Genomic DNA, 14,298 nt, shown 5'->3' with positions numbered 1-14,298 from the left:
TCATGCAGCCCATAGCTGAGAACCAGCCTGTAACAGGTGCGCTCCTTCACAGTAAGAGCCAAGCTCTGTTTTCCTCAGCACTTGAATAGCAAAAGCAGCTCATCTCAAACTGATATTTTCAGTTGTTGAAATAAGCTGCAAGAAATAAGGAGATAAGTATGACTGGTTGAAAGAGAGAGCATTTCTGATACCATTCTCACAAGGTATTTGCTATTGTTACAGAAATTGAGGCAGACGAATGATAACAATGAAATGTGTGTCAGCTTCCTCTAAGGGCTCTGATTCACCAGTAACATCAATTTATACCAGGACAGATAATGAGGTTCAGACTCATAGGTGCCTACTTGGCCATCGCTGTATGGACTAACCTGTATTTGTAAGTTGTACACTTAAGACTACACACATTTAAAGCCTGACGTTTCATCAAGTTGAAACTACAGAGCGATGACTCAAAAATGATGGACTCCCAATTTAAGGTATTCACATAGCGTTTCCCAAGTGGTTCCATCAAGCAAATAGCAGGAAAAGAGAAGAGCCAGTATAACGTTACCAGTCAATCATTCGTATAAGAGCTGAGAAAAACAAGGTTTCACAAATAGTAGAAAATTCTCATTTTACTACTCTGTGGCAAAGCACAAGAGGTACCTTATCTCAGTGAGCAAATGTCTTGCTTCAGGTCAGTGCCCTGGCAGGGGCAAATTCCTTTGCAGGGTGCTCTAATGGATGGAATGACACAGTACTGAGACATAACCTGCAGTTCAAGGAATTATTTTGATAAAACCATGCTGGGAACTGACTCATCTGCTATTCTGAGAACTTGCTGCTTTACAGAGAGAAGCCATTCTCAATGTACTAACCCAGTAAGTACTATGATCCTGGAACACCTTCGCAATGGGAAGCACTCACACACCATTCAGTTTTGACCTCTCAAGATCTTACAAAATCTCTGGGTTAGAATCAAAGGTGTTTTTACTCTTCATTCTCCATCGGAAACAAAATCTGCCGTATTTAGCATTAAACCTAATTCCATTTAAACGACCGAGAAGTTGTTTTAAATAAATCTATCAGATCATGTACCACAATATTAATCAATGTGAAAATAGTAATGGTCAAGGCAAATACATTCAGAGGACTATCACAAATGTGTGAACGATCAATTAAAAAACATACACTAGGTGTTGTTCCTTCCTATGAAATTCAGTGGCAGAAAATGCCTTATGATGTTGGAAGGGGTGGGAACCACACAGAAAAGGACATCTTCTATTAACCCTAACATAAACACATTTCAATTAATTATTTGTATTGCAAAAAGAAAAAAATACTCAGATGAATCAGCACTGCATATTCCTCAAGGCACACAGATGCAAACATGTTGGCTTGTTTCTTCGTTTTTTTTTTAAGTATCTTCCCACTAATATCATCAATCAAGTTCAACAAATCAAAGTATATCACTTTACCTTTTGGGTTTTTTTTCATTTAAGTGCAATATATATATAACTTTTTATCATGCATCGCTGCACACATCAGAAAGCAACACCAGAAGTGCTTTACTCCGTTAGATATTAGCCACGCTAGAAGTGCAAGACAACACATCTGTTAATACAATACATTCTTATAATACTCTGCTCTTGACATGCAAACACCAAAGCAAAACAAGGGATATCATTTTTACAGTAAGTTACCATAACCACAACCAACCGTAAAACATCACCTTCTTGCTCATTAATACAGTCCACTTGGCACCATGCTAACCAGTCAACTCACAGCATTTAAAATTCAAGCTGCAAGATCTTCGGTTTTTACAAGTTAATTGACTGTAAAAAATGTGATTTTATCATCAGTGAAACAGTACTGAAGCAGAACAGTAAAAAAAAAACAACAACATTCAGAGTTGCAGTTTTATTTATTTTTTACATTCTCGAAAACTGAAGCTCTCTGCGTATGTGGAATAAACACATGAGAACTGTTGAAGTACCATGGCTTCAGCTTGTCTTGACTAATATTGCTATTATTGTTAGGATAGAAAATACTAGATATATCCATTAAAGCACATCCTCTAGGCAGAGTCCTTTTGTTTTGTCTGAATTAATGTCTGTATCAATGAACTTTAAGGAGAGAATTTTTATCTAGATTGCAAATTATCTAGATTTAATAAATTATCCAGATTGAAAATGATCTACACACCTTACTAATACATTTAAAAATCAAGGGCAAAATAGGGAAAAAAAAACTTTAAGCCCAAGATTCAGAGTCTGTTTAGTTATATATGCTGTGGGCACGAGATCCTTTTCAAAAGCATCATGTGAAAGAGCCCATTTCACACAATGTAGCTGCACGGCTTTCACACGCACAGCCTTACATGACAATTGTTTTGATCCATCTGCCTCAAACACCACCATACTTCATCTGCAGCCCTTTCTTCTCCTCTCTTCCTGGGCAATATTTGATTAGCAAACACCTACACTTCGAATCCTTTCTAAAATGCTGCCCTTTATTCTGTGTCCTTTACACAACAAATTCTTGAGGAAAAAAAAAAAACATAACACAAATCCATACTTTTTAAACTGCTTACTACAAAATAATGCAAGACCTGAACAGCAAAGTCATTTTTGAAATAACATTTGCCTATGATCTGACCTATGCTGTAGAACACTGAAAATCAGAAATGGCAAAAATAGCTGCATAAAAAAAAAAAAATAAAACTCTCAATCTTTTCTTTCCCGTCCAGCAACAGATTGTTTTAGTAACAGCAATCTGTTAGACAAATGAAAAGAAGAAACTACCAGGCATCAGGCTGTATTAAGAGTCACAAGACGGTGAGTCACTACACAGCGAGCCAAGTAAGCTGACCAAGGACTATCAGAGCTTGCACTGCTTGCATTTCGACAGCTAAAAGATTCAGAGAAGCTACTCTCTGAACAGAAAGGTCTGTCTAAACTACAGTAAACAAATAGGAACACCTGTGCACCTGCCGAGAATCGGGGAAGAAGTTTTTACCTCCAGGGATAAAGAATCAAGAAGAAACTGTTCATCTACCCTTGTTACCAGAAAGCTTTCACCAGTATCAGTCGGGAAAGAGTTTGCCCAGGAGGTCTGTGGAACATCCATTACTGGAGGGTTCTAAAAAGTCAAGTCAGACAAGCCTGTGAAAGGTGATTTAGGTACAGCTGATGCATCACAGAGAAGACAGACGTCAAGGACATTTTAAGATACCTTCACCCCTATCTTCTTCCTCCAAGGTAGTGAACTTTGACTGTTTCCAGTTTGGTAAACTCTTAAACTCCACACTTTTCTCTCGTGACAGTACAGTAGGAAACCGAAGATAGTCAAAGCACACAGAAGTATTAAAATTGTTTCTAACACAGTGCACTGGCTGCCAACTCTTCCTCTGTAAGTGATCTTCAGTAAAAAAAAGAAAAAGCCTGCATTTTTTCCCTTGGTTAACACATGGTACGTTACTTTCTTTTCCTTCCCTTCTTCATCAACAGACTCAGCTAACTCAGTGCCAACACTCGTTATGCTGATCAGGGCACGACTCTTCATATTTATCTCAAGTTGTTCACCGATAAACTTTTTCTGCATCAGTGAAGTAGTTTGGTACATTCCAACTAATAGTAATAACAAATTTGGAAAAAAGAAAGGTTGAATCAAAACCAATGCTTTGCATAGGACTTAGATTTTTTTTATTCAGTGGAAATGAATTTTTATTACCATGGTCTTACGTTTCACTCAGCTTGACAGCAAGTGCTTACTTTTCATAAAGAAATCCTCCTGAGCATGGTGAATCATGGACTCCAGGTCACTTTGCATTACGGCATGCTGCTTGGTGCAATGGGGAGGGTAAGTATTGAAGCATTTGTGCAAGAACGAAGTGTATCACAAAAGCAGTTTACATTTCTAATTTACTGAATTTTATTATTGAAAAATCTTATTGTAGAATGGTATACATTGTGACACAGAAAGTCATAGTTCTCAATTGCTTTTCAATTTCTGAACTGTTTTTCTTAACAAATCAAATCACAGATTCATCCAAGTTAAAGAACTAGATTTAACTCGTCTTTGCAGTCTCCAATTCTTCTCCCTTCAGGTCTTGCTTAAATTATAGCCAAATAGTAAGAGGAATCCTTTCTTCAGTGAACTGTATTACGCAACAAGAACTTAGGAACAGATCCATACTTTTGAAATAATTTACAAATAAATATCCCCTTCTGTTTGGTTCCTCAGGAGTTCCTCTTAACTTCAAAGCTTTTTATGTGAAGCAAATAATATTCTTTCTAATTAGCAAAGATATCAGCTGCTTTACATAGCTTATTGACTAACTAAAAGCTATCAGATTCATAAAGTACAAAAGCTAAGCATCTACAAGAGATGTGGCTGCTTTATTACACTGCCTGAAATGTTGCAGTATTTCTCTCATTCTAGTAAGGTCTATGCTCAAAGAAAATCTTTATTATGTGATCTCATTTAAAGGAAACCATCGACAAACACTTAAATGAGATGTAAGAGATTAATGAATAGTTTTTTCAAAGAAAATAGGTTTTAAATTAATAAAAGGCATATATTTACCAAAGTCATTTTAAAGAGATTTAACAATAAAAAATTAATTCATATAACAAATAGTATTTAATGCACACAAAAATGCCAACTAAATCAGGAAGATGTCTTTTTCATTACCTGACAAGAGCGAAACTGGTTGACCAGCAGTGTGCATCTCTGTGGGTCTTTTCTTCCATCTAAACTGTCCAGTTCAGCTGCTACTTGATTTAGCTCCTCATCGGCATAGTAGAACTGAGCAAGGAGCTGCGGGTCTGTTCTCTGTGCAGAAGAGATGCATAGAATATTGCGTTACAGAATTTTACTTTTTTGTTTGTTTGTTTGTTTTGCAATTAAAAAAATATTGCAGTGAGTTATATTGATTGCAATTTATTTTTTTTTAAGTCCCTTAAGCCACATTAGTAGGGCATCAGCACAAAAAGAATGACATTGAGACATTTACATACGCTCATAAAATCTTCCTACCTTGAAGAGAAAAATCTCTCCTCCAACAGAGCGGGTATTATTAAGGTACTGTTATCTCCAAAACCATCCTGGCACTCTCACCCATGGTGGCATAATTGCCTGGTGGACAAACAACTTGTTTATCAAACAAAAGTGTGCTTCAATTTTGGCAAAACAAGACAACAACCACCACCTGTGGCCAACACAAAGCAATGCGAGGGGCCTTCAGGAGAAGCTTCTGCAGCTGCTGGTTGGACTCATGACCACTGCAGTGACTCCCGAAATCCAACTGCGTGCAGAGATTTATGGACACTGGTGAGATCCACCCAAGCATTCTCTTTTCTAGGCTAAGTTGTCCAGCTCCCTCAAACTCTCCTCAGCAAAAGAAATGGTGCGAGCAGAGAAAGTAACGTGAAATATCATATATTCACAAAATACAACTCTGGCAGAAAAAACCCTTTGGGCCTTTGCATTACACAAGCATTAAACCTACAGAGCTGTACAGTCACACAGTTAACTACTGTGAGACCTGGTCTCATTAGTGATGCTACAGACTGCCTCGCCAGTGCATGCTGCATGGTTTCTCAACTAGCAATTTAATGGCACAACAACAACAGCCTTCCCAGAAAGCAAACACACCAGCTCCTGTTCCTACACGTCCTACTTATGCATGAATATAATGATTTAAGGCTACCCTTCAGCTTTCTACATTGCTAGTTCACACCATCTGAGTTGGGAGGCAAGTCAGAAATACCTTTTAAGCTGATGAAACAGTAATGAAAGTGTTTGGATTCTTTCTTTAAGCAGGAAACCAGTTGCTTACTACAAAACAAATGACAGAGAGCCTTGGCAATCTTTAGATTTTTCCTCTGCATTCTTTCAATGTTGTCTTTTATTAAGCAGCTACAGTACACTGAGCATAAATTGTGAGACATTTAAATTTTGGCTTCATTAAAGCCTTGATAGAAAAATGTGCAGGGAGAGGGATAAAGCTTGTAGTATATGGGGAATAAACAAAATCCAGAATTAAGGACCGTACTGAGAGACCCTATAACTGAATTACTTAATTTAGTTGAGTTTAGTACTAAACTCTCACACCTCCACTACCCAATTATTTTTATTGTATCTGGTGTTCACATTTTCCTTTATTGACATCAAGAAAACTTTCTAGATAAAATTGTTAACCGGAGACACAGGAATTTGTGCATGGAAGTGTGGCAAAACACAACTTATTTATATGCATCTAAATTGCACTGCAGAAGCAAAACAAGGCAATTTGTTGAGTGGTCTCAAGCTAAAGAGCAAATGTAAGACTGGGACAGTTATCTCCCATGTGGCTGATCTTTTAAATTGGAGAAACAAAAGTTTTAATTGAGTTCTCTCTCCCATGTTATGTTTGTTGTGGATTAGTATTGTGATCTTTGATTAGCTGTGTCAATCATGTGTGCCCTGTCAAGGCAAAGCTGCATGAGACCCTAAATCTCCTAGCAGGGGGGCATTTAAAGTCGATGGCCACAACGTTCTAAATTCAATTTGTTTCAACCAGTAGGAAAAAAGAGATAGCACCATACTCTGTGCCAATTTTTGCTTTCAATTTATGCAAAACATGGTTCAAATAGTTCCATCAGAACAGGTTACTATTCACTGGCAGAGTAAGAATTAGTAATTCTCATCTTCAACTGCTCAAGTTAATAGAAAAACTCCATTTGAGTGCACCTAACAAGGAACCTACTGCTTAGTATCCTGATTGTTTCCAGAATTAACCACATTTACAATCAAATTTGTTCATCTAGATTCTTGTTGTGATTAGCTGGGCTCATCCTCTAGGTACTGGATCTTGCCTTTTTCCACTAGAGCATCATGTATTGCAGCTACTTCTGTTTAGTTATTTTTGTATCCACAGACTGCAGGAACCCTTGTTGCCACAACGCTCTTGTACAACCCCTATAGATTTTTGTTCCTGTTTTGTTGGGGTGGTAACAGATAAAAAACATAACCAAACACCACCCTGAGTCTGAGCTCTCCACACAGGAGTCTCCTCCACTGTACAGGAACATCTCACATTCCCTCTGATGTCTTTCTGCATTTCACAAGTCATGTTCTAAAAGATTCAGCCCACCAAATGACGCGGGTTATCCTCTGTAGCTGTTAATTGCCAGCATGCAACTTACCACAACACCAGACTGCATTGACCACAGCTCAAAATCAGTTTTTTTATGCATTGGTAATTATTTATTATCCTCAGTTATAAGACATACATTGGCTATCACTCCAGTCAGTACAAAGATAGGAATTGGCATATCATCAGTTACAGTGATAGTGCATCATTCTTTCTATTAGTAAAGATCACTCAATGAATTTTTTTTCTACGTGTGCGTTGTCACCCCACAGCACACACACATTTCTTATTAGGTACTACTCTTCATTCTCAGCTCGCTAGGTCAGAGATTTAATACAGAAGACCGCCTGCCACTGCCAAGCTCAGTACTCAACAGCCCAGGTGAGAAGCTGTATTAACTACTGAACTGGCTACACAAAGATTTTGCCAGCAGATCCCCACCTAGATGAGGTCAGTTCAGTTTATTGCACAGTAAATTCTGATTTGACTTTTATCAGGATTTACATTGACTATAAGAGAGTGGTAAAAGGAAAACACCTTAGTTTAAGTGAGCTGTCAGATACAGGTTATTAGATAAGTAACAGGTCTGTAAGATTACACGTTATCAGTTGAAAAGATGCTATTCTCACGTCTTGTAAACAAGCTGGTCTTCATCAAAAACAGAAGCTGTCACTTAAAAAAAAGTGTAAGCAGACTGGGAAAAGAAGAAATTCTAGCACACACATCTCAGCACAGGACAGAAGCTAGCAGCCAGACAGAAAACAGATACTATAATGAGGAGCCAAGGTGCTAAGAGAAATCTCAAACCAGTTGGTAATTCCAGAATTGTTTTGAAAATCAAGTTTCCAGAAATAAGGATTTTTTTCTAGTAGAGAATTTCTTTCTTTTGAAACAAGATTTGAAGCATCTTTTGCATGATTTGAATGGCACCTTTAGAGCATGCTGTTTTTTTTCAACTAGCTAACAGATAAAGTATGCATGGTCTTATAACAGACAGCAGCCCATAATTTGAACACTGAGGAACATTTTCCCCAGGTTTCTGTGATCCTTCATAGAGGAGTAACGGTTTTAAGTTCTTCTACAGATGTCACAATATGGATGAAATCTCCACCACCACCATCATCAAAAATAGAGAGCAAAGATGTCATCAACACCAATAAGCCAAAGAATAGACTGAAACAAAGGAACCAGAGACATGAGCAAGATCCCAGCTAGTGATACTGTTATTTTGTGATTCTCCAGAAAATAACATTCATCATGTTTGAATTGCTGACACAAAGGTTTCAGAACAACATATAAAGCCCAGCCCTGCTTAAATAAAATCCATGGACTTGATATAAAAAGCTTCAGACCTTGGTTGTCCTTTTGCAGCTCTTCAGTATACTGAGTATTCACAGCTCTCCCACGTGCTCAAGCCCTGATCTGACCCCAGTTGAAAGAAACTACAAGGAAAAAGCTTTAATTATGTATGCCTTCTTCTGATGGTTAATCCAGATTGCTTTTTGACAAGGGAACGCCATAAGCCTACACCACTGGGGAAACTTCTCAAATAGCATTTGGTAGTGGTAAAAGGTACATTTAACATATATTTTATTACACATTAAAGCAACTGCATCCACAAACATCTACAGGATGGTGTTGGATAAGAACAGTCAGTCCCCGAAGGACAATTTTAATTGCTGTAGGTGCCACATTATGTCGCCCTTCCATAGCCAAGATCAGTTAAACATCAACTCCATTCTGCTAAGGATGATGGGATTCTACTAGCTTATGTGAGAAGTTGTATGGAAAGACCATGGTGTTTGCATCAGCATAATGTGATATCTGTATGGCCTCTATGGCTCCCCATGCAGAAAAGGAAGGGTAGTATAAATGTCTCTGTTACTGAAGGCCAAGTTGTCAGTCTAAATCTGTTGCCTACTGTGTTTGGGGGGAAAGGAAACAAGTGGGTTGTCACAAAACCAGGCAAACAGGCTCAACCTCAAACTTTCCCTCTCTGGAATAAATGCAGCAGTTATTGGACTTTGCCAAATCGGAACAATTACTGCATGGCACAGAAATCAGAACAAAGTCCCCACAAGTGAAAGTACATTTGCTTTGAGATGGGGATTTGGAAATGCTATAGGTAAAAACGTCAGTCCTGTTCTCCAGCACACAGATAGAATTCTGTAACATTTTAGAAAACAACTCGCTATACACCATATGCTTTGTGTATCACAAGGCAGATGTAGGTGCTAAGAATTTAAGTATGGTCAGTTCTGCATCTCAGAGGCGGTGTTATATTTTCAAAGCCTAAAACGGATGTTGCACGTTACTAGTTTTTAACTAATTAACTCATTTAAGACTTATGTAAAACAAAAACTTTGGGGTTGGTTTCTTTTTTTTCCTGTATTAATAGGATTTAGGCTCAAACTCCCAAATGTATCCATTGTGAGTGTGAAAAATAACCACAGAATCCTTAGAGTTGGAAGGGACTTTTAAAGGCCATCTAGTCCAACTCCCCTGCAATGAACAGGGACATGCACAGCTACACCAGGTTGCCCAGGGCCTGATCCAGCCTGGCCTTGAAAGTCTCCAGGGATGGGGCATCAACCACAGCTCTGGGCAACCTGTGCCAGTGCCTCACCACCCTCACTGTAAAAGACATTTTTCTTTTATCCAACCTAAATCTACTCTCTTTAAGCTTGAACACCTCATAGGAGAGGTGTTCCATCCCTTGGAGCATTTTTGTAGCCCTCCTCTGGATGTGCTCCAACAGCTCCATGTCTCTCCTGTACTGAGGACTCCAGATCTGGACACAGCACTCCAGGTGAGACCTCACCAGTGCAGAGTAGAGGGGCAGGATCACCTCCCTTGATCTGCTGGCCACACTTATTTTGATGCAGCACAGGGTATGGTTGGTTTCCTGGGTCGTGAGGGCACATTGCTGGCTCATGTCCAGCTTGCCATCCGCCAGTACCCCCAGGTCTTTTTCAGCAGGGCTGCAGTCAATTCTTTCACCTACCAGCTTGTACTGGTAATGAGGGTTGCCTCGATCCAGGTACAAGGCCTTACATTTGGATTTGTTGAACCTCATGAGGTTCACCTGGGCCCACTGCTCAAGCCTGCCTAGTTCCCTCTGGATGACAGCCTGTCCCCCTGGTGTGTTACCTGCACCCCAAAGCTTGGTGTCATCAGCAAACTTTCTGAGGGTGCACTTGACCCCACTGTCACTGTCACTGATGAAAACATTAAAGACTATCATTCCCAGCACCAACCCTTGGGGGACACCACTCATCACCGATCTCCATCCAGACATTGAGCCATAAATGGACTTCGAGTGACCGACACTCACTCAATTGAAGCACAACTACACGGGTCACTGATGCACTGGCAGGCTTGACTGGCAGATGCCTTATTCCAAAGATTTATGGCATTTCTTCAAAAGGGGATTGGCAGTACACTGTCACATAGTTTCATTGTCACCTTCTCTACAAGGAAGCGTACACACATCCTCTCTTCAGACAGATCCTTTGACATTTTTTTTCATGCTTTATAAGTGGTAATAAATACAAACAAGAGTGAATCACTCTCCAAAAGGTGGATGAGTCAATATCTGATATCTGATACTTAATTTCAAATATTATAATTTTTAATATCAACAATATATCTTCACATTAAAGGAAAAAGGGTCTCAGCAACTCAAAGCACGCAAGTTTTGCTGTTGTTGTTGTTGTTCTGTTTATTAAACCTACCAGCTTTACCTCAAGAGCTACCTGTTAAAAAAGGGAAAGTTATTTCCCCAAGGTTACGTAGAATGCATGAAGCCTTAAAAGTAATAAAAATGCATTTTTAAATGAATTTTCTGGGCTTTCTGATAATGCACATGCACAAAAAGGACTCCAAGATGAGCCCAACAATTACCAATTGGATGTAAGAATTCATAAAAAAAAAAAGCAAGCACTATGGGAAAAGCTGCAGTCTGGTTAAAGCCTTACCAGCTGCTCTGTGTTTATCTATAGAATATCATTACACAAGCTAGAAAGACAGGTAAACAGGTTGTTAGCAAAAAAAAAATGCTAGCAGTGCCTTAAGCAAAAAAAATCAGTGAGATAATGAATTATTATTGGACAACAAAAATACCAGGTGAGTTTTTCCAATACTAGCACACTCTTCAAAAATCACATTTAAATGCTACGTCTCCACTACAGAATGGTAACACCAGAGTAATATCAGCCAAAAAAAAAGTCAGATAGGTTTCACTGAACTAGAACAGCAAATATTTGAGACTGCCACACAGATTTCACTCATGATGGATTAAGTCACTGTACACAGCTTCTATTTTTGTGTGCTCATAATACTAATCTAGAGAAGCATGTGCTCAAATTCGTATTTTCTTGGGGAAGCACATAAGCATATGCTTAACATGTGTTACTTAAGCTTTTGGACACGCACTCTGCTGAACAGGAGTGGACTGCAGCTGAACCATAGCCTCTATTTCTAGGAAACAAACATAACCTCAGGAAGAGGAAATGGTTTTACTGTGGGGATATGAAGGTGCCAGGTGGCGATGGAGTAGCCTGGTAACCTCCAGCGCTGCCTCCTCCCTGAGCCCACTTGCCAGGGATTTCCATCTCCAGAGTTGCTTCCTGCTAAAACCAAGCACAACAATGAAGAGCCTTAGGGAGTGGAAGAAGTCATTTCTCTGTCTTTATTCCAGACTGTGAGCTTTTTCATTCTATTTCCTCCCCTTAGGCTATTGAGGAGCAATAGAGCGGCCAGGTGGGAAGCTACGCCACCCACCAACCCCACAGCCCTTCCTCCTCTCACAGCCCGCCTCCTTCAGTTTGACCTTAGGATAATCATCATTCTTTCTCATCTGCTGCAAGAACATCGAGCTTAAAGGACAACTAAGGATTTAGAAAGAACAAATTCAGCTTGTTGAGAAAAGTACCAAAACAGACAGGCCATTCTTTAAATGCTTTTATGCAGCTTGCTTCAGATTTCTCTATTTGTTTGTATTTGCAGTCATAGATTACACTAAGCACCCTTTCAAACGAAATTGATTCTGCCACATTTTTAGTCATCTGCTGCCTATCACAAGGAAAATCACACATTTATTTCCCTGGGCTTCCAGAGCTACAGGATCCTCCTTAACATAGGGGTGGCATTTGGAAGTGGCATCCAACCATTTTTCCCCCGATAATATGAAACCCTCCACCTTGCTAAGCTCCATTTACTCACAACTTCCTGCATTAAATGATTTAATATTCCACTACTGCTGTTACAATGTTTTATGAATCTTTTTGAGTATTTATAAAAATTCCCAAACACTGAGATAAACGATGACCCCCTTCTTGCAGGTTGTTTTGCAGTCTCTCTGAAAAGCTCCATCTTGCTCCATCTAAGTTGCTATATCCTAACAGGATATATTTTTCCTCCCAAGTCTGCAGTCCCAGTGCTTTGCTCGTGCTCAGCAGCCCTGGTTGCATGCCAGCTTTGCCTCACTCTTCAGTACCAACCTAGTTTGAACAACCTGCCACATACAGTATTTTACTTTTGGATCACGAAATAAATGCCTTAGTTAATCAGGGCATAAACAAAATACTAACAAGTGGGAAACCTGACCCAGCAGCGAGCTCAAGCATGCTGATTATAGAAGAGTTACTACACAGTCCCTCTTGTGTATGAACAGGCATAGAACATACTTTAGGTTTCTTCATATTGCAAAAGTGCATCCTTATTTTTCTTTGCCTCAGCAGATCTGCTCATGATGAATCTGAGGTGCTCTGTATCATATTTTAATATAAGAACAATAATCTGCATAGAGTTGCTCGTTCATAACCTTGTTTGTCTGGTAGGAGGCTCTCAATAAGCCCAGGTTGAACATCTTGCCAGATGTGCAGAATTTAACTACCTTGGCATCGTATCACTGCCACAATCAATCACTGCAACAAAAAGATTTCATCAGAACTTTATTCTTAAATGCACCTGTTCGAGCCCAGCAATGAAAGCAACCAAGCTCTCATCACAAAACCCTCTCCCAGCTGCTGCCTTCTATCTGACAATAACTTCAAATGAATGTCTGCCTAAGTAAAACTTTTGATCTTATTTCCACTATTTCAGCTAAAGAACACAAACAAGTAGCTCTGAATGCCATCATCTGTCATACTGGGTTTGTTTTTGAGATAATAGCAAGCTTCAGTTGGTGTTTGTCCATGTTCAATACACAGACACACAAAAAGCATATATTTGCTGGCAAGCACAACACTAACTGGATGATGCTCCATGGCAGTGTGGTCACCCATATCCCTGCCCAACCACTGTAGAACTGAACATTTTTGCTCCAATAAGGCTTTCTGTGGTCCTCTCAGACATGTCCTCATGGTCAGCTTTTGGCCTCCTGGGCACACAAAAATCCCTGCCAGGAAAGAAATGGGTTTTTGTACAGCTGTTCTTGTTTTGTTTTCCATGCTAGCTCAGCACACAGTTTTTGCTTGACCAGTTCTCCTCATCAGCATGCAGATGCTGGGTAACCTGCATAAGGATTCAGCTGTTCCCCCCTACCCCCCGATTTTAGCAGGTTCCTTTTAAGGCAGGACACAACACACAAGAACTAAGCTAAGCAACTAAGCAACAGTACAACATGAATGTTTTCCTGCTATATGTTTCCCTGGTCAATTTTATATTCACTATTGAAAAGAAAGCCATAGAATCATAGGAGTGTTCGAGTTGGAAGGGACCTTTAAAGGTCATCCAGTCCAACTTGCCTGCAATGAACGGGGACACCTACAGCTCCATCAGGTTGTACAGTGCCTGAAATAAAGAGAAATAGAAGACTTAAAGAGAAAAATCTCTAGCCAACACATATCTAGCTGTCACATATGCTAGGATTTCAAAACCATGCATTGTCTCTTCTGGCAAGATCAATTTGGAGACCTCCCTGCTTCCTGTTTAAGCAAATACAACAATCCAGCACAATTACAGCTCTACCTATTTAACCAAGAGATAACTGACTTTCCTTATCCCAGAAAACAATTGTCAGAAAAGCCGTGATACATACCGCCTACTGCCTATCACCTTCTATTGATCAGCAATATCATTTTCACATCACAGCTATATACTTTCATGTTCCCCCCCAGCAGCACCTCTCAAATTTCGGGCTGCCAAGTATTTTCTTCAGTATGCTAAATGACAGAAGA

At 39.5% G+C, this 14,298-nt stretch overlaps 1 protein-coding gene across 6 annotated transcripts in view; it reads right to left on the bottom strand.

Moving 5' to 3' along the window:
- ZFYVE28 (zinc finger FYVE-type containing 28) overlaps window positions 1-14,298 on the bottom strand; it is a 142,915-nt gene that overhangs the window by 68,119 nt on the left and 60,498 nt on the right. For all 6 annotated transcript variants that reach the window (XM_004936224.5, XM_040699328.2, XM_015286015.4 and 3 more), the window contains exon 2: window positions 4,675-4,815. In XM_004936224.5, coding sequence (XP_004936281.1) covers window positions 4,675-4,815 — 141 coding nt within the window. The remainder of the gene's footprint in view (window positions 1-4,674; window positions 4,816-14,298) is intronic.

Source organism: Gallus gallus, chromosome 4, assembly GCF_016699485.2.
Source record: "Gallus gallus isolate bGalGal1 chromosome 4, bGalGal1.mat.broiler.GRCg7b, whole genome shotgun sequence".
Taxonomy (NCBI): domain Eukaryota; kingdom Metazoa; phylum Chordata; class Aves; order Galliformes; family Phasianidae; genus Gallus; species Gallus gallus.
The sequence above is the reverse complement of the archived record's forward strand: the minus strand, read 5'-3'. Positions and strand labels throughout refer to the sequence as shown.